The following is an 18,329-nucleotide window of genomic DNA, read 5'->3' as shown; positions in this document are numbered from 1 at the left end:
GACTGCCCAATCATCCTTTTCCGGGATCGTCTGTGGGGTCTCCAGGCTTGAGGAGGTGTGATGAAGTTCTAGATTCAGAACTTGGCTGAGATTGTGCTAGCCCCAGCAGCCGGTAGCCAAGAGTAGGAAAGAGGGAGGGACCAAAGTGTGTTCATATTTAATTTACAAAGGAGCCTCAAAAGCCCAGCCGGGTGGTCCCTTTAGATGAATCTCCCTCCATCTCCTCCATCACCCTTCCTCAGCTCATTAAAATGCTTAGCACTCAAATCGGGGTATTGATCTCCACAGAGGCCCCAAACACACTGCCATCGACCCAAGACAGAAGGCTGACTCTTGTGAGGGCTGGTGGGGGGGGGACGGACCAAGAGCACCCCAGGATTACAATGTTTACAAATAGCAGGAGGTGGAGTTTCTACACGTCTCTCAAAAACCTATGCCCCCTTACCAGTTTTGACTAACAGCTCTGTCTCCTGAGATGCCATAGGCAGTGGAGTGAGATGGTGAATTTTAGCCAAATGCCTAGACACCCTTCAAATCCTCCTGCTTGTCGCTAAAAGAAATGCCCAGGGTTTGCCAAATAGAACATTGAGTCCGAGAGTCTGCTGAGGCCAGCTGTTACATGAGGGTGTGAGATGACAGGGCTGTGGTTGCTGCCTAGGCTTTAATAGAAGTGTGTGTGTGTGTGTGTGTGTGTGTGTGTGTGTACACGAGCATGCAGGGGTTGATGGTATGCTTGCTAGAGATGCTGAAAGGATACTGGGTAGTGGGGTGTAGAAAATGCTCCCCAGTCTTAAGTGCCTAGCTCACAGTTCTCAAGAGGAGCAAATCTTTCGGTAGCCTTCCTGGTCCCTGTCGCCACTGTCAGTGACAACCTCAGTGCCCCATTAGCCTGCAGCAAAAAAAGGGCAGAGTGTGATACTTGCACTTGCGTGAGTTCAACCTAGTGATCTAGGGAGCTCAGACGGTACCCACCCCCACGGTGAGCACTTGCTAGCAGTGGAGTGCACCACTGATTTTGCCACAAAAGACCTGGCAGTGGAGTTGCGGTTAAAGAGGCTGAGCAGGGTCTCCGATGGGCTTGGGAGGTGGGAGTCTCTTCCCTGCGCCCCTGCAGGGTTGCACCTTCTCATCTAGCGAGGTCATCTGGCGGAGATTGGAGGTGGAGGGGAACCAGGGTTTGTATCTGCCCAGATCCAGGCAAAAAAGACAGGGAGGGTGAGGCTCTCTGCTAACACTATCAATTATGCATCGTGTTGAACGTGGCTTGGCAAGGGCGGGGGAGGACTAGCAGCGGCTGCAGGAAAAGGGTCCGGGCGAGCCAGGCAGCACAGTTCGCTGGTCCCGCTGGAGGTTTTCTGTGCCACTGCTTGTTTGGGGGGTGGAAAAAAAAAAAGTGTTTAAAGGCAAAGACACGCCCCTCCAGTCCTATGCCTTTTTCTTTCTCCCAAATTCCTCAAAGATGGTTTGTCTCACGTGTTGCGGGGCGTAGAACGGCTTGCATTCAATTAGCAGCGCAGCTCCCCAGCGCTGGCGGGATGGGAGCGTGAGGGTGAGTGAGCGCGGATATTTGTGTGCGCTGCAAAAAGGACGGTGAGTGTTGAGAGAAGGTGTGCTTATGAAAATATAGGCGAAGATAGAGAGAACTCAGAGCGTTAACGCGATTATTACATGTTGATGGGTAATGCTAACCTGTGAAGGTCGTGTGGAGGGGCTGTGTGTGTGTGAGTGTGTTGGGGAGGGGTTTGGAGGCATAACGAGAAACAGTGACAATGTCATCAAGTGTGTAAATGTTGGGGAAAACGGGTTTTAGTGGTGCGGTGGGCTAGGAAGGGCTGAGCCTGGGGCTGTGCGCATATGGAGCCCCTTGAGATCTACGGGACTCAGCCTGGGATGGGTGGGGATCTCTATGGCTTTAACAAATGTGAACGCGGCACGAGGTGGGAGACTGTGCGCGTTCCCGCCGAGCCCAGGGGGCGCGCAACGACTCTCCAACCTGCAATCATTGAGAAGTGGAGTGAACAGATAAGAAAGGAAATTCTGAAGTAGGACTTCAGGGCCAGGGGGAGTTCTTACACGTACCTGCCTCTTTCTCCCCACTGCCACAGCAACAGATGCCAGAAGGTCCCTCGGATCGTCATCTGAGTCTGGAGAGGGGCTCTCTGCCGGAAGGCAGCACAGTGCAAGTCTGAGAGCAGCAGGTAAGCGGTGGAGCGACCCCACAACCTCATCCCACAGGGTAGTTCTAACCTAGAGAGCACGCCTGGGTTGGGTGGCTCTCTGGAAGGGACAGGGAAGGGAGGTGCCTACCTAAGAAGCAAAAGCAAGAGTGGGACCTGCTAATCTCAAAGACAGGGCTGGGGGGGGGGGGGGCGGCGTTCTTTCTCCCTAGGCTGACAGGAATCTCAAGTTGGGGTAGGGGGTCTGTGTTAGAGTATTTGTGTGACTGGAGATAGGAGGTTCACTCAGGCATCTTGGGGTTGTGGAGAAAGGAATAATAGAACCTTGAGCTGTCTCCAAATTTATTAGCTAGAGGCTTGTCTCCCTAAAAACCTGTAGGCAAAGGGGTCCCCCTGGGCTCTGTGGAGTACAAAGAGGAATCTTTAGTGACTGTCCCCACAACATACTCTGTCTAGGCATGGGGGAGGATTTCTTTCCCAGATGGAAGAATAATTAAGCAGTCGTGGCTCTCCCTGAGGGGAGCTGCAGCCCAGGGTAGGCAGGCTAGAAGACATAAGTGGGTGGAGGCTGCCCAAGATCCCACGACACACTCCACAAGTTCTCCATATTGTTGGATTGTGGTTTCAGAGAAGGGCAATGTAGCACCAATGTCCCTGTGTGTGGGCTGGTTCATGTGAGGACTTGTGTCCTTGTATCTGTCAGTTCTCACTGTGAACAGACAAGTATTTTGCTTCCTGCAGGAGAACACTGTGGCAAATGCTGCATTGAACTGAGAGAACAATGAGGTCTCCAGGGTATATTGTGTAGATGTCTGGGTGCCTATGTTTTTGTGTCTATGTAATTCATTGTGAACCTCCTGATAGAGTCTCAGGGCCTTGCAGTTGGCAGCTGCAGGGAGATGCCTAAGCTTCCGTTGTTGCCTGTAAGGAAATGTGTGCGAGTGCTGTGCATGGGACAAAGGATCCCAGAGAAGACATCACTCATGAACGAAAGTCTTTCTGTATCTCCATTTCACCGCATTAAATGACGATATAGAAAGAAGGGTCAGTGTGGGGCTCATTGCAGACCACAAACATCGGACACTTTGGAGGGGACAGCACTAGCTGAGGGGATAGATTGGTAGATTGGGGAGGGGAGTTTGCTCCATGCCCTCTGCAGAAGCAAGACAGAGTCCTGAAAGCAAGCATTTATTAAATCTTTAGGCTTTTACTGAGCTCCATTCGTACCTAAGGTTTCTAGAGTATACAGGTTTAGGAGGTAGAGTTTGTTAGGGGAGGGAAGAAAGCTGTGGCTTAAGTGACCCTCTTCACCTGGACTTCCCTTTGTAGGAGTCATGATGGGGCCCTTCAGAGCCCTGTGTTTGGCCTGGGCTTTGCTAGGAGTGGCCAGAGCGTGTCCTGAGCCTTGCGCCTGTATAGACAAGTACGCCCACCAGTTTGCAGACTGTGCCTACAAGGAGCTGCGCGAGGTCCCGGAAGGACTGCCAGCCAACGTGACCACGCTTAGTCTGTCCGCCAACAAGATCACGGTGCTAAGACGGGGGGCCTTCGTCAACGTCACGCAGGTCACATCGCTGTGGCTGGCTCACAGTGAGGTGCGCACCGTAGAGTCAGGGGCATTGGCAGTGCTGAGTCAGCTCAAGAACCTCGACCTAAGCCACAACCTCATATCCAACTTCCCTTGGAGCGACCTTCGTAACTTGAGCGCACTGCAGCTGCTGAAAATGAACCACAACCGCCTGGGATCGCTGCCCCGGGATGCACTCGGCGCGCTGCCCGACCTGCGCTCTCTGCGTATCAACAACAACCGGCTGCGTACCCTGGAGCCCGGCACGTTCGACGCACTGAGCGCGCTGTCTCACCTGCAACTCTATCACAATCCCTTCCACTGCAGTTGTGGTCTCCTGTGGCTGCAGGCCTGGGCGGCGAGCACCCGAGTGTCCTTACCCGAGCCTGATTCCATTGCATGCGCCTCGCCTCCTGAGCTGCAGGGCGTGCCGGTGCACCGCCTGCCGGCCCTGCCCTGCGCACCGCCCAGCGTGCGTCTGAGTACCGAGACACCGCCTGAGGCGCCCGGCACCCCTCTGCGAGCAGGCTTGGCTTTCATGTTACACTGCCTCGCCGAAGGCCACCCCACACCCCGCCTGCAATGGCAACTTCAGATCCCGGGTGGCACTGTAGTCTTAGAGCCACCCGTTCTCAGCAAGGAAGAAGATGGAGGAGATAAGGCAGAGGACGGGGAAGGTGACAGAGATGAGGACCTGCCTACACAGACTGAGGCACCAACCCCGACTCCAGCACCTGCTTGGCCAGCGCCTCCAGCCACTCCACGCTTTTTGGCCCTCGCAAACGGTTCTTTGTTGGTGCCCCTCCTGAGTGCCAAGGAGGCAGGCATCTACACATGCCGCGCGCACAATGAGCTGGGTACCAACTCAACGTCAGTACGGGTGACTGTGGCTGCGGCGGGGCCACCAAAACACGCTCCTGGAACAGGGGGAGAACCTGATGCGCAGGCCCCGACCTCTGAGCGCAAGACCACTATTAAGGGCCGTAGTAACAGTGTTCTGCCCTACAAGCCTGAAGGCAAAACCAAGGGCCAAGGTCTACCCCGGGTCAGTGTCCTCGGGGAAATCGAGGCGGAGCTGGAGGAGACAGATGAAGGAGAGCAGGTGGAAGGTCAGATCCCTACAGATACAGTGGGGGAGAAGCACTGTGGCCATGGGGACCCCTCTCGGTATGTGTCTAACCATGCATTCAATCAGAGCTCAGAGCTCAAGTCGCATGTTTTTGAGCTGGGTGTCATCGCGCTGGATGTAGCAGAGCGTGAAGCTCGGGTGCAGCTGACGCCTCTTGCTGCGCGCTGGGGCCCCGGGCCAGATGGTGCTACCGGAGCGCGGCGGCCTGGAAGGCGGCCCTTGCGCCTACTCTATCTGTGCCCTGCGGGTGGTGGTGCAGCAGTTCAGTGGTCACGCGTGGAGGAGGGGGTCAATGCCTACTGGTTTCGCGGCCTGCGACCTGGCACCAACTACTCCGTGTGCCTGGCCCTTGCGGGCGAGGAGTGCCACGTGCAAGTGGTGTTTTCCACCAAAAAAGAACTGCCATCCCTGCTGGTTATCGTGACAGTGAGCGTATTTCTCCTGGTGCTGGCCACCGTGCCCCTGCTGGGCGCCGCCTGCTGCCATCTACTGGCCAAACACCCGGGCAAACCCTATCGTTTAATCCTGCGACCTCAGGCCCCCGACCCTATGGAGAAACGCATCGCCGCTGACTTCGACCCGCGTGCCTCCTACCTTGAGTCTGAGAAAAGCTACCCTGCCCGCGGCGAGGCGGGAGGTGAGGAGCTGGAGGAGGCCCCGGAGGAGGAGGGCCTTGATGAAGATGTGGAGCAGGGGGACCCAAGCAGGGACCTGCAGAGAGAGGAAAGCCTGGCGGGTTGCTCGTTGGTGGAGTCTCAGTCCAAGGCCAACCAAGAGGAGTTCGAGGCTGGCTCTGAGTACAGCGACCGGCTTCCTCTGGGAGCAGAGGCTGTCAACATCGCCCAGGAGATAAATGGCAACTACAGGCAGACTGCGGGGTGAGCCCCCAGCACGCCTGGCCTGCCCACCTCTTCCTTGGGTACCTCGTAGCCTAGGGACGGCAGGACTTTCTCACCCTCGCGGGACCCCACCCCACCCCCAAGCCTTCCGTTACTCTTCTCCTTAGCCCTCTATTAGGGATTTCTAGGAGTGGGCCGAATTCAGTGCTCCCCAGCCAGTCACCGTCATTCTCTTGGCGGGCTTGAATCCCCACCCCCACTCAAAGCACAGAGACAGGCGCTTACTTCCTCTAAGACACCACCCACGGACAGCGAGAAACCATCTATGCCTTCCATTCCACCGCGACGATCAGCGGAACCCACCGCACACCCCACCAGTGGGAACCATAGGAAACCCGGAGGCAAGGGGAACGCGCCAGTCGTTGGCCACATCTAGTAATAATAATGGGGTTGGTTCCGAGGTTTGCCCGGGATCCCCGGGACAGGTTCCCAACGTGGAGCGCTGTGGCTCTCACCTTGACCCCACTCCGCCTTTTCAAGGTTGCATGTGCCAGAAGCCGGCTAATTTTTAGTCTCAAAGTCCCTTCCCTACAATGATCCAAATCCCCGCCTATGATCCATCCCTACCCACCCCCGCCCCATTTCTGTCCAGTTGGAGCCAAGCTGAGGTCCTGGGATGCCTTTCAACTCAGCACACTGATTTTCTTATTTTCGTTGTTTTCAAAGACAGCGACATTTCTGGGTCTGGTGCTAACACAACCTTCCCAACGTCTGGGAAACTGGTTGTGAGTGTGTCCGGTGTGAGAGTCGGAATCCGTTTTCTTCTGTCTCTCTCCTAATTTTAAGTGCTGCGGGACCGCGCACCTCTTTTCCTCGCAGGTTGCGGGCTTGGTCCCCGGCCAGTTTCGTTGTCAATGTCTTGCAGGTGCCAGAGGCTAGTGCGGCCACAGCAACTCCATGGGGTCCAGACCCCAGCAGAAATGTGCTGGGGCGCAGGGAGCTGTGACTCCCGGGGCACGTCTTCCGTGGGGGCCTGACAGGGGCCAGAGCAGCAGCCGGTGCGAAGTGGGGGGAGGGAGCCCCTGGGTCCCCTCCTCCCGGGAAAAGAATGCCCAGCGTGTCATCCCCGCCTAGCGTGGGCTGTAGAAGTCTGTGTCCTGTAAAGCGTGAAGGTGTAGTGTAGAGGGGTGGGAGGGCCGGCGGGAGGGTGGGCGAGGAAGGTGGGAGGGAGAGGGCAGGGAGTGGCGCAGGGACTGGGATCAGTTTTTAGTTCTTCTAGGAAAAAGCGCGCGCGTGGGGGGGTGGGGGTGGTCAGGCGTCTGGACCTGCACTCTGGCTCTGGACGAAGTGCAGCACAAGCGTGGGTGGCCCCGGGAGGAGTTGACCCCGGAGCCCACGTCCTTTTCTAAATACTTCTGTATGTAAACTGTCAATAAAGTAATCGATTTGAACAGGATGGTGACTTTTTTTGTATAAGGGGAGGGGGAGGTCGGGGTCCAGTGGGAAGTTAGGTGACAACAAAGGAAGGAGGCTGGGGATTGAAGAAGGAAGCCACAGAAGCCCTTTGGGTTTCCTTTTGTGTGTGCCCGATGGTCAAATGATTTTTTTTTTTTTTTTTTTTTTTCAGGTGTTTGCTCCTGGCCCCTGCTCTGGAGGCTTCCAACTTCTGGGTGGAAAAGTGAAACCACATGGGGTGGGAGGAGGCTGTCAGAGAACGGGGAGAGCTCTCAAGGAGTTTAGGGCTGGTGTCTGAGTGTGTGTGCGCGCTTGCTTGCACTGGAGTAAGCATGCTGTTCTGTTCTCTTTGATTGAGACTGTTAATGTACTGGGGTCTCTCCGTCTCAGTTTCTCTACATCTCTGTCAGTCTCTGTCTGTCTGTCTGTCTGTCTGCCTCTCTCTCTCTCTCTCTCTCTCTCTCTCTCTCTCTCTCTCTGTGTGTGTGTGTGTGTGTGTGTGTGTGTGTGTGCTTTCTGTTTCTAAGTAGCAGCCTTTGAATTCTCTGGGAAGAGGGAGATAGCAAGGAAAAGATTGGGGTGAGGAATACATAGAGCTAGGACTGCTGTGGTTTGCAGAGAGGAGTCATACCACACATTTCAGAAAAGGGGGAAAGGCTCAACCACTGATAGTGATGCTGCTAGGGGTTGCTGAGGTGAGGCACAGAATCAGGTCTGAAACCACACCAACTTCATTGTTCTACGAATGGAGACAAGAAGCAATCAAGACTGGATGCCATGCTCCTGCTCAGCCAAAGTGCTGGGTTTGGGCTTCCTGTGGATTCAGCTGTGCCTGGAAAGGGCAGGATGTGGTTAGGAAGGGAGATGGAAGAGGAGAGAAGAAACATGAGAGTAGTAAGTAAAACTTCCATTCTTCCTAATCCTCCTTGCTTCTTGGTCTACTTGGACCAGTATAGGATGCAGAACAGGCCCAGGTCAGACACCCAGCATTTCATTCTAGCCTCAGGCTCCACTCTAACTTGCTACTGAATCCCTGCCTTGAAACACACTCATTGCCATGAATGCCACCTTCAGGAAGACTAGTCCCATGTCTGGGTAAGGACAATGACTGGCCTAATTCCCATTGCACCTGGATACAGGTGTGGCTGGGCCAGTGACTGCTTAATGGCTTTGGTCCCTCCTTGTCCCCTGGTCATGGCTCTGCAGTGAGAAAGGGCTTCTCCCTCTTCCTCCTTATTCCAAGGATTGGGTGTTCTCTTAAGATCCCCAGAAAGCCTGAGTGCTCAGTGGAGAAGGAACAGGGAAACTCAGAGTTCAATCCTTTGTCTGGGGCCAAGCTTCCAATCAGATGAACAGACACTACTCAGCTAGACTTGGTGCTCCCGAGGCAAAAGGCCTGCAGGCTCTGTACACGGAACAAGGTACAGAGGCCAGGGGACAGGATGCTGGGGCTTCCTCCTGGTTCTCTGTCTTCTGTTCAAATGTTTGCACATGCGCAGAACAGTCCATAGCTTCTGCCTCCCCTCTAAAAATCCACATCAGTTTTGTTCTATCATTCACATTCCCTTCTTCCCGTGTTCTCTCACAATTGTTCTAATTCAGTTACCCACTTGAGGCTGAATTTGTGGATCCACCTGTCCTCATCCAGAGCTGAGGAACTCACTATTTACCCACCATCATCACCCATGAGTCAATTTTTGAACAGCTTTTAAGGTGTCTCTCTCTGCTGCCACCCGTGTGACTTGACTTTGCCCCTGTGAGGACCTGTGGGGGTGGTGGAGATGTAGTCCTCACCCTATCCCTCACTCTAGAGCTCCACAGCACCTCATGCAACCCACCCACTTTGAGCACCTCTATGTGCTTGGGGTGCTGTGGTAGCTTTGGTTTCCCCAGGGTGTGTGGTTATAAAATGTATAAGGATATCACATGAGGATGGAGTCTAGGATGGAGTCTAGTGAGTTGGAAGTCTCTCTCTCTCTCTCTCTCTCTCTCTCTCTCTCTCTCTCTCTGTGTGTGTGTGTGTGTGTGTGTGTGTGTGTGTGTGTGTGTGTGTACTTTTGTACTGAGGACCTGGAGAATGGTCAGAAAATGCAATATGACAGCAGTGGCCTCAGAACTCAGAACATTATGTCAGGAGCAGTAATTGTTTGCGCTATAGAAACCAGACACCCAGGATGTGGCCTTGAATTCAATCAGAAACCTGTCTGCAGAAGGTGATTTGAAAGGAGGGCCCCACAAGTGTTTCCTGAGGATCAGTTAGAATGAGAGTCACCCCAGGACCATTAATATGAAGGAACAAAGGAAGGCAGGACATCTCTAATACATAGGGAGCTGGCGTGGGGAACCTCTGCTCCCAGATCTGGGTCCAGGATGCAGCCCTCCCTCTGTGGCAGACAGAAACTGAATTAATGTCTTCACAAACAGGGGAGGCCAAAAACATGGAGGTTGTTACTTTCTGACAGTGATGAGAAATTTAATTTCCCTTTTTAGTTCTCATTCAGAGCCATGCTTTTTGGTAGTTAAAGTGTGTGTGTGTGGGGGGGGGGGGAATCTTGCTGTGCTCTCACTCCTGGTTTCTTAACAGGAGATCCTAGATATGGCACCCTTCAGAGGGAAAGGACAGAGGCATGACTTGCAGTCCTGGGTAAGGGGGTGTCGTGCCAGCATGAGCAGCACTGAGCATGGAAACTGGGAGGCCCTGTCTCAGAAAATAAGTGCCTATTGGGGGACAGCTATACCCAGGTGTCAAGACATAACAAAGGCTCGATGTAGGGACAAGAAATTGCCACATTTGACCTAATGGATGCCTTTCTCTTATATATCTGCAACATAAAGATATTGACAAACCAAGCTGGAAAACCAGTTTGGAGGACACAGGGCCATTCCATTTGTAACATGTCAATTAATTGATTGGGTTTGAAACACACCCACCGACACCTGTACATCTAGTGACACATTTTTTTTTCCTTAGGGCTCAATAGGGAATAGTGTCACACTGGAAATGAAAAGCTCTATTGTGCCTGGCCTGGAGAACAGATTGCATTACAAAATGTCCTGCAGTATTAACATTTAGTTCAAAATATGACCAGCATTCTTAAGAAGACTTGACATTTTTAAAGCCATTCAAAAACCCCATGCTAAGCAGAGAAGAAATGGAATGAATTGGGTTAAGTGAGTTGGGAAGGTTTTATGTCACCCATTTGGGGAAATCCTAAGCAGTTTGAAGATGAGATGCTTTCCAAACTGTGACTAGTGGGTGTTCTTTGTTTGGACTTGTGAATGTAAGATTAATAACTAAATTTCAGTCCATATGGAGCAAGAAGAGTAGAAATGCTTATTTTTTATCAACTGTTTATGGCTTGAATTTACTCCCTCGTGTATGGAGTAATTTGCTTTTGGCAAACTAAGTGCGTTTTTCTCTTAGCGGCACTCTATTGAACTGGCCCTCAAATTGGGTCTAGAAGCCATTCAAAATACCCAACCATTTGAGAGAAAAACTGCCAGGGTCACAGTAATGAGAGAACTGACCAGTGTTGAAATGGAGAAGGATAAGGACTGGGAATTAATTACCAGATGTATTTTAATTACAGTGATTGGCAAAGTGTTTACACTGGATATTATGGCATTATCTACTATTAACTATCTACTATCAACACAAATAATAATGCTGGTTGGATGTTTACCATATTCCCATATTCCAGGCCCATATTCTGTTCTATAATAACTGTTTTATTAATCCTTATAGCAGTCCTGTGAGTGACAGCACTGTTATTATTCCAGTAGGCATTCAAAGAAACCAGAGAACAGAGAGGGTAGAAATTTGTTAAAGGTCACACAGCTGGTGATTTACAGAGTTGAGGTTTGCCTGGTCCTCTGATCCATCAAGCTGAACCCCTCATTTTCCTCTATTAGTTGGATTTTATGAAAGATACTACACTCTATATGTTGTTAAATTTAGTGATAATTATGGAGTTAGCCTAGGGAAAGAGTTTATCTTGCTGTCTTTTATTTCTCAAAATAGCATTCTATCCCTGACAATGAAAACACTTAAATCCAAGGCAGGAGAATTATCATTTTGAGGCCATCCTGGGATACATATTAAATTTTAGGCTAGTCTGAGTGACATAGCATGACCGTGTCCACACAAAACAAAACAAAACAAACAAACAATTTAAAATGTAATTCCCGCTTAAGCTATTGTCACTGCTCCTGATTTCCCACTGCAACTTGATGGTAGGGTCCTATTGCTGAAGACAAGACTAGCTTTGGTTGAGGAACAGAGGGAAACAAAGTTGGAATTGATCTGGAAATTTCTTCCTATTAACTGTCGTGATACAAAAAAGTGATATTCCAGGCCTATGGGGGAGAAAAGTCACCAGTGGACTCACTCAGAAGTGGACCCTGAATGCTACAATACCAACCAACAGACAAGGTATGCTCACAAATACAATAAAGACATGCCTTTTATGGGGTAACCATCTATTTTCTGACTGGATTTGAGTCCTGCTCCACAGAAGGAAATTTGTGCCTGATACCCCAAACCAGGTCCAACTCCCATGGCTGAGGAGGTCTTAGGCCTTCAAGTGGGGATCTGCTATTGTTATTTTGCTAAACAGACACATTGTCAAACTGCCCCCTAATGTTTATGTTTGAACCCATAGATTAGTGCTGCTCTCAATCTTGATCAGAGAAACTGAAGTAACCAGTGGTCAATACAGACTCATAATTGGTCAAAGTTTAGAGGAAGGGTGAGTTTGAAGCCCTAAATGAGACATTTGTGTCAAACCCCAGGGCTCAGGGCACATTCCAGAAGAGGGGCAGAAAGAAAGTAAGAGCCAAAAGATGGGGAGGAGTGTTCCAAAATGGGTATGAAATGGCTGCTGCACTATGGACTCAACAGCTATGGTGACTTGCACAAGCTCTGGTTAAAATCAAGCGGTCAATAATTCCAGAAAGGGTGGGGGAAGGATTCAAGAGACTGCATCCATAGCTGAGAACTTATTGGCATTTAATGGATGGTGGGGGAGGGGGGATCATGGAAGGTTGCCCATATTTATGCATGGGGCACTAACTGGACTCCATGCGTGGTGATGGAGATGAGGAGATGCTGGGGGAAGTCCAGAGAAATAGAAGGAGGTAGTTTGTGTAGATACCATCAAAGAACGAACACAAACTATCCTTTCAAAAGATAAACATGCAGTTCCTGCTTGAACTAGTACCCTTGTGTTGTCACTGAGAACGTGATAGTCACCTCTTAGGAAAATGCTTGGCAGGTGTATAAAAGTTAAAGAAATCTTATGATGTATCAGTTCCACTCTTGGATATATACCCAACAGATATGGCTAATTATGTCCGTCTAAAGAAGAGTCTTTTAGTGGACATAAGCACACCAATGCTCATCTTGTCTTTCTTTGAAATAGTCCTAAACAGTAGAGTGGAGGAAATAACCTGTAGTCTGTAATGGAACACTACTCAAACATGAAAAAGACTAACTGTAGCTATGCATAGCATTGATGTTATCGTGCCGAATGAATGAGTCAGCCACCAAGGAGAAAACAATGCATGCTGTCACGCACAGCAAATTTTAAAGCAGGTAAGGCTGGTGAAAGAAAAATAATGTTGGAAGACACAGGGCTCTGAGGGAACTTCGGAGGTTCCAGAAATGTTTCAGTTACCCATCAAGTTGCACTTTAGATATATGCCTTCCACTGTATTTATTATACAACAATTTTTAGTATGTGTATCCATGTATGCATGTTTGCATGTGTGTGACACATATGCACATGCAGAGGGCCAAAGCTGATGTCTGGTTCTTTCTCCATTACTCTCTACTTTATTTACTGGGGCAGGATCTTCCAGTTGAGCCCAGAGTTTGCAGCTAGACTGGCTAGCCAATTTACTCCAGTTAATCCCTGTCTTCACATGTGCTGGGTTACTGATGACCACCACTCTCGTCCAGCTATTTATGTGAGCTCTGGAGATTGATTCCCAGTCCTCATGCTTTCATGTAGAAAGTGCTTTATCCATTGAGTCCCCTCCTCAGACCTTGTTCCTCAATTTTTAAAAATGGAAAAATAATCCTTGAGATTGAATGTGGCAACACACACCTTTGATTCATCCCAGCACTCAGGAGGCAGAGGCAGGCAGATCTTTGTGAGTTTGAGGTCAGTCTGGTGATCTACACTTCAAGTTCTAGGCTATCCTGAGCTACACAAAAAATGAAACAAATAAAAATAATTGGGAATGAAACAACAAAGTTACTTGTACTCCTTTTTAATCTGCCCTGTCCAAGACAGCACCACCAGCCATGTGTGGCTGTTTTTAGCTTTTAGTTAAAATTAAATACAATGAAAATGTCAGCCCTTCAGTCACACCAGACACATCTCAAGTGCTTAACACCTACATGAAGCAAACAGTTACTGTGGTTTGGATAGAAGGGATAGAGAAAACTGATGAAATATGCAGAAATGTATTGAAAATAAATTATTTATGATTTCCCCAGCCAATGAAAGCAATAATTAACACTTTAAATTTCCTCTTGACTCTTTCTAAGGATTTTTATTGTATTGCACGAGTAGCAGATAAATGATACTTTTGTTATAAATGGTAAACACCACCACTCCACTTGGGGAGCTCTCATGGGGTTCTGTTCTGCACACACGAAACTATGCTCACCCCACAAGATTTCTAGGGCATCTCTCTTCCTCATCTCTAGCTACAGTGGTTCTAGGATAAATTAGATGGTGATCAAACACAGCACTGACAAGTGTCACTCTTACCGAATGTCCCTAGAGCAAGGTACTAGCCTGTTTTTGTCTTGTGAGCTTTTTTTTTCTTTCTTCTTTTTCTTATTTTTTTCTATTTTGAGACAAGATCTCTCTAGGTAGTCCAGACTAGTCTCGAGATCTCTACTTCTCCCATTTCCTGAACACTGAGAGCACAGGCATGCAGAACTATGCCTTGCCTCAGCAGTCATTACTCTGCAAAGACTCTATGGGGAATTGGCCTGTGGCCCAGGGTGAGACTCAAGGAAGCCCCTGCAAGGTGGAATGTAGGAGGCATGCATGCTCAACTAGCTCCTACTGGGTGGACTTGAGTTCTTTGGCTACCTTCATGAATGCCAAGGTAGAATGCTGCAAGTTGCTGGCCCCTGTTGTACTCACATGGTAATTCTCTCTGTGGTTGTTATAGCAGAGACATAGTTGAGGGCTGTCTGGTCAGTTCATCATCCTCTCCATGTTTACCTTTTGAGTTCAGTTCTTAATCCATGAATTTTAAAGCTTCTCCATCTTAATATACACGTGTCTAGCTATTAGTGCCCTCTTAAGAACTCCTACAGAACTCTGAGTTTTGATAGCTACTGTTTGCCTTGTCACTTAGTCTTAAATATTTCATTCCTTCAAGATTTGTTCTTGGGTTCTTGAATAATTTAGACAGATGCTTTTACATTTTTAAATGTATAGCTTTCTGTCATCTTAAAATCACATCTTTATTCTAATTTCAATGCATTGTTGTCACATAACAGAGGTTGCATATTGGTCATTATTTGTTGATTGTTAGGACCCATTCCAAGGCACAAGATATAGCCAATATTCACTCTAGTTTTAAAAGAATGTTTGTCTTGGCCCTGGCAAGATAGCTAAGTCACTAAAATGTTTGGCGTGCAAACATGAATACCCAAGTTCCTTCCCAGAGATCACATACAAAATCCAGGCCTGGCAGTGAGCCCAAAGCTGGGAAGGTGGAAGTGGACCTATCCTTGGGGCTCACTGAACTTAGTTTTCATGAAAACCTCCAAAGCAGTGAGAGACCCTGCATCAAAACAAACAACAAAACAAAAGAAAAACTACTAAGGAACAACATCCCAGGTGGCCCTCTAGCCTCCACCTGTACATGTGGGTGTGCAAACCTGAACACACAAAAGAACATGTGCCTTGGCCTTTTGAATTCATGATTTTCATATGTTCACTAGGTTTGGCATGTTATTGATTACAAGTTCTCTAAATTTTAGTGTGGTGTGCTTACTCTACCCATGTTTGAGAGAAGTGTTTTAAAATGTCTTTCATTTCCCCTTATGATTTTGTGGATTTTGCACAAGGTGCATTGGTCCTCAGCCAGCATAATATCCAAAAAAAAAAAAAATGCCACAAAGAGAAAAACTTGCTCAGCCTGCACCCAGGTCAACAGAAATAAAATGACCAGCTCTGGGGTGCTGCCTCATCTTTGATCTACTTCCCTGCCCCAGTCTCCAACCTCTGTCCTCCAGGCCCTTTGCCTGACTGGAACTTTATATAGAGGAATTATACATTCTTTGTCCAGATCCCATTGCTCAGCATTCAAGTCCGTGGAATTCATATGTGTCTTTCATTCTTGTTATTGTCATGTTCTCATCCTATTGTTCATGGACAGTTGTGCTGTTTCTTGTTTGGGGCTATTACAAATAACCCTGCTATTAATGTTCACATTGTGTCTTTTGGGAAATTTATCTATTTCTGTCGGAGTGGTATTTTGAGGCTATATGATGTGTCTATGCTCAGCTTTGGTAGAAACTCCTGGAGTTTTCCTGAATATATCCATTTAACTTGCATCAGCCTTGAGGGTCCTGCTTCTCCTGGCTGCTTTGAGCTTTAGGGATTCTGTTGGGTTGGTAGTAGTGCTGTGTCATGATTTTAATTGGCATTAGCTGATAACTAATGGAGTGTGGGTGTTTACTGTCTATCCTGTTATGCAAATCACACTGTAACTTCAAGGCCAGTCAGGACTATTCAGTGAGACTTTTGTCTCAAAAAAAGAAAAATTTAAAAAATTTAAAAATTGTCTTTCGAGCCGGGTATTGGTGGTTTAATCCCAGCACTTGGGAGGCAGAGGCAGGAGGATCTCTGTGAGTTCGAGGCCAGCCTGGTCTCCAGAGTGAGTGCGAGGACAGGCTCCAAAGCTACACAGAGAAACCCTGTCTCTGAAAAAAAAAAGTGTCTTTCTTCCTTTTTATTGGGGTGTATCTGTCTTTTTTTTCCTTTAAATTTTTTACACTTATTCAACACACACATGTGCTTTGGAGCACATATTGGTATCAGAGGACAACTTGTGGGAGGCACTTCTACCATGTGAGGCCACAAGCAAAGTCTTCTTTATCTGATGAGCCATCTTTCTAGTCCCCTCTTTCCTTTTCTTTCTAGGCAGGGTTCCATGTATTATAGGCTGGAGTAGAATAGCGAAGGATGGCCTTGTAGTTCTAATCTACCTGCCTCCACCTCCTAAGTACTAGGGCTGCAGGCATGGACCATCACACCCTATTCGGTGCACCGGGCTTTGTGCTCTCAGGGAAAATCCTAACTCTGCTACATCTCCAGCCACAGTATCTTTTTCTTACTGTAGGAGTTAGTTACATACTCTGGGCTATGAGTCCTTTGTATTTAAAATGCTTTTTTCCTTGTTTCTGGTTTCCTTTTAAAATTTTTAAATGATGTCTTTTTATGGAGTCTTTCATTTTAATGTATTCCAATTCGTCAGTTTTTCCTCCCATGGTTAGTACTTTTTCAGCCCGTGTTTAGGAAATTTTTGTCTAAGGTCTTCAAAATATTCTCTTATTTTATCCTAAAAGCTTTCTTTGACATTCATATTTGCAGCCCATCTGGATGTCGTTTGGTGTGTGTAGTGAATGTAGCCAATTCCCCCCCAACCCACGAGAATCGCAAGGGGGCCCAACCTTTTTTTTTTTTTTTAAATCACAAAGATTATCTTTTCCCACTCTGAAGCCCTCCGCCCCTTGTTGTTAGGTAGCCAGGGTCTGTATGAGTTTCTCCTGCTCCCTCTCATCTCCATTCCTGCTTCCGCTGTCACAGCCATTCTCTGATGCTCTCCTCGGCATCTCTGTCCATTTGGGAGGATCCTCTGATCATACTGAGCCCTGAAATAATTTTCCTACTTTAAAATCATCTGACAAGCCCCTTTGCAACCTCAGTTATACCCTTTGTCACGTAACTTAACACTTCCACGGGTTTGAGGGATTAAGATAACATATCTTTGTTTGCTTGCTGTTTGTTGAAGAAGGGCCTCCTGTATCACTTTTAAGATAAAGATGGCTTTGAACTTCTGATTCTCTTGCCTTTGCCTCCCAAGCACTGAGGCATGTACCACCATGCTTGTTGGTTTATGTTTGTTTGTTTGTTTGTTTTTGGTTTTGTTTTTTGTTTTTTTTTGTTTGTTTGTTTGTTTTTTTTGAGACAAGATCTCACTGTATAGCCCAGGCTGGCCTCAGACTTGTGATTCTCCTGAATCTGAGATTACAGGTGTGAGTGACCACACTTAGTGAGGATGTGTGTATTTTTTGAGGGTCATTGTTACACCTGTTACCGTGAGTGGGATCTAGTTTCTCTGCATCATCACCAGCATTTGGGATTGTCACTACTTTTGGTAGGTGTGTACAAGTACCTCATTGTAGTTTTAACTTTCATTTCCTTAGTGGCTGAAGATGCTGGACATCATTTTGGTATGTGCTTCTAATCCCCAGTTCTCAGGAGGCTTGGGGGGGGGGTCTTAAGTTCAAGGCCAGCCTAGGCTATGAAACAAGACCCTGTCATTTAATTAAAAAAAAATCTTGTGTGTATGTGATATGTGTTTCTGTGTGTGTGTGTGTGTGTGTGTGTGTGTGTGTGTGTGTGTGTGTGTGTACATGCACATGTAGGTCAGAGAACAACTTTCAGGAACTGGTTCTGTTTTTCCTGTGGGTCCCAGCTCAGCTTGTCAGGCTTGCTGTGGGAGAGCTGTACCCAGTTAGCCTTCTTGCTGACTCAAAAGACTAGTCCTAAAATAAAACATGCTCGTGCCTGCGGTCATTGTCTGAAGGGATTGTTTGTGATGCATTCAGCATGAAGTTGGAGAACTTTTTACAAATCCTAACCACACACCAGTCAGACACCCGGTTTGCAAATACCTTCTCCCATTGAGCTGCTTCTCTTTTGATCCCCTTGCCCAGTCTTTCACAGGATAAGCTCTTTTAATTTTTATGAGATCAAATTGACCAAGTTTCCTTATTTTTGCTGTTATGTCTGAGAAGTCTTTGCCTAGCACTAGATCCTAAAGATTTTTCCCTTCTTTTTTTTTCCATTAAAGATTTAAAGTTATAGATTTTATCTACATCCTGGATCCATTTCCAGTTGATT

General features: G+C 48.0%; 1 protein-coding gene across 1 annotated transcript; it reads left to right on the top strand.

Annotated features, from left to right (window-relative positions):
- The first annotated feature begins 1,947 nt into the window (after nt 1-1,947).
- Islr2 (immunoglobulin superfamily containing leucine rich repeat 2) lies at nt 1,948-6,882 on the top strand. The gene is made up of 2 exons (XM_035443737.1): nt 1,948-2,198; nt 3,507-6,882. The coding sequence occupies exon 2, from the start codon at nt 3,512-3,514 to the stop codon at nt 5,753-5,755; it is 2,244 nt and encodes a 747-aa protein (XP_035299628.1). The 5' UTR covers nt 1,948-2,198; nt 3,507-3,511; the 3' UTR covers nt 5,756-6,882.
- The last annotated feature ends 11,447 nt before the right edge of the window (nt 6,883-18,329 follow it).

This window comes from Cricetulus griseus, chromosome 4, assembly GCF_003668045.3.
Source record: "Cricetulus griseus strain 17A/GY chromosome 4, alternate assembly CriGri-PICRH-1.0, whole genome shotgun sequence".
NCBI classification, from domain to species: domain Eukaryota; kingdom Metazoa; phylum Chordata; class Mammalia; order Rodentia; family Cricetidae; genus Cricetulus; species Cricetulus griseus.
Note: the sequence above shows the minus strand (reverse complement) of the source record. Positions and strands in the feature narration are given on the sequence as shown.

What these genes read in the sequence shown, in the direction of transcription:
- Islr2 (XM_035443737.1), top strand. Translation starts at nt 3,512, where the DNA reads ATGATGGGGCCCTTCAGAGCCCTGTGTTTGGCCTGGGCTTTGCTAGGA.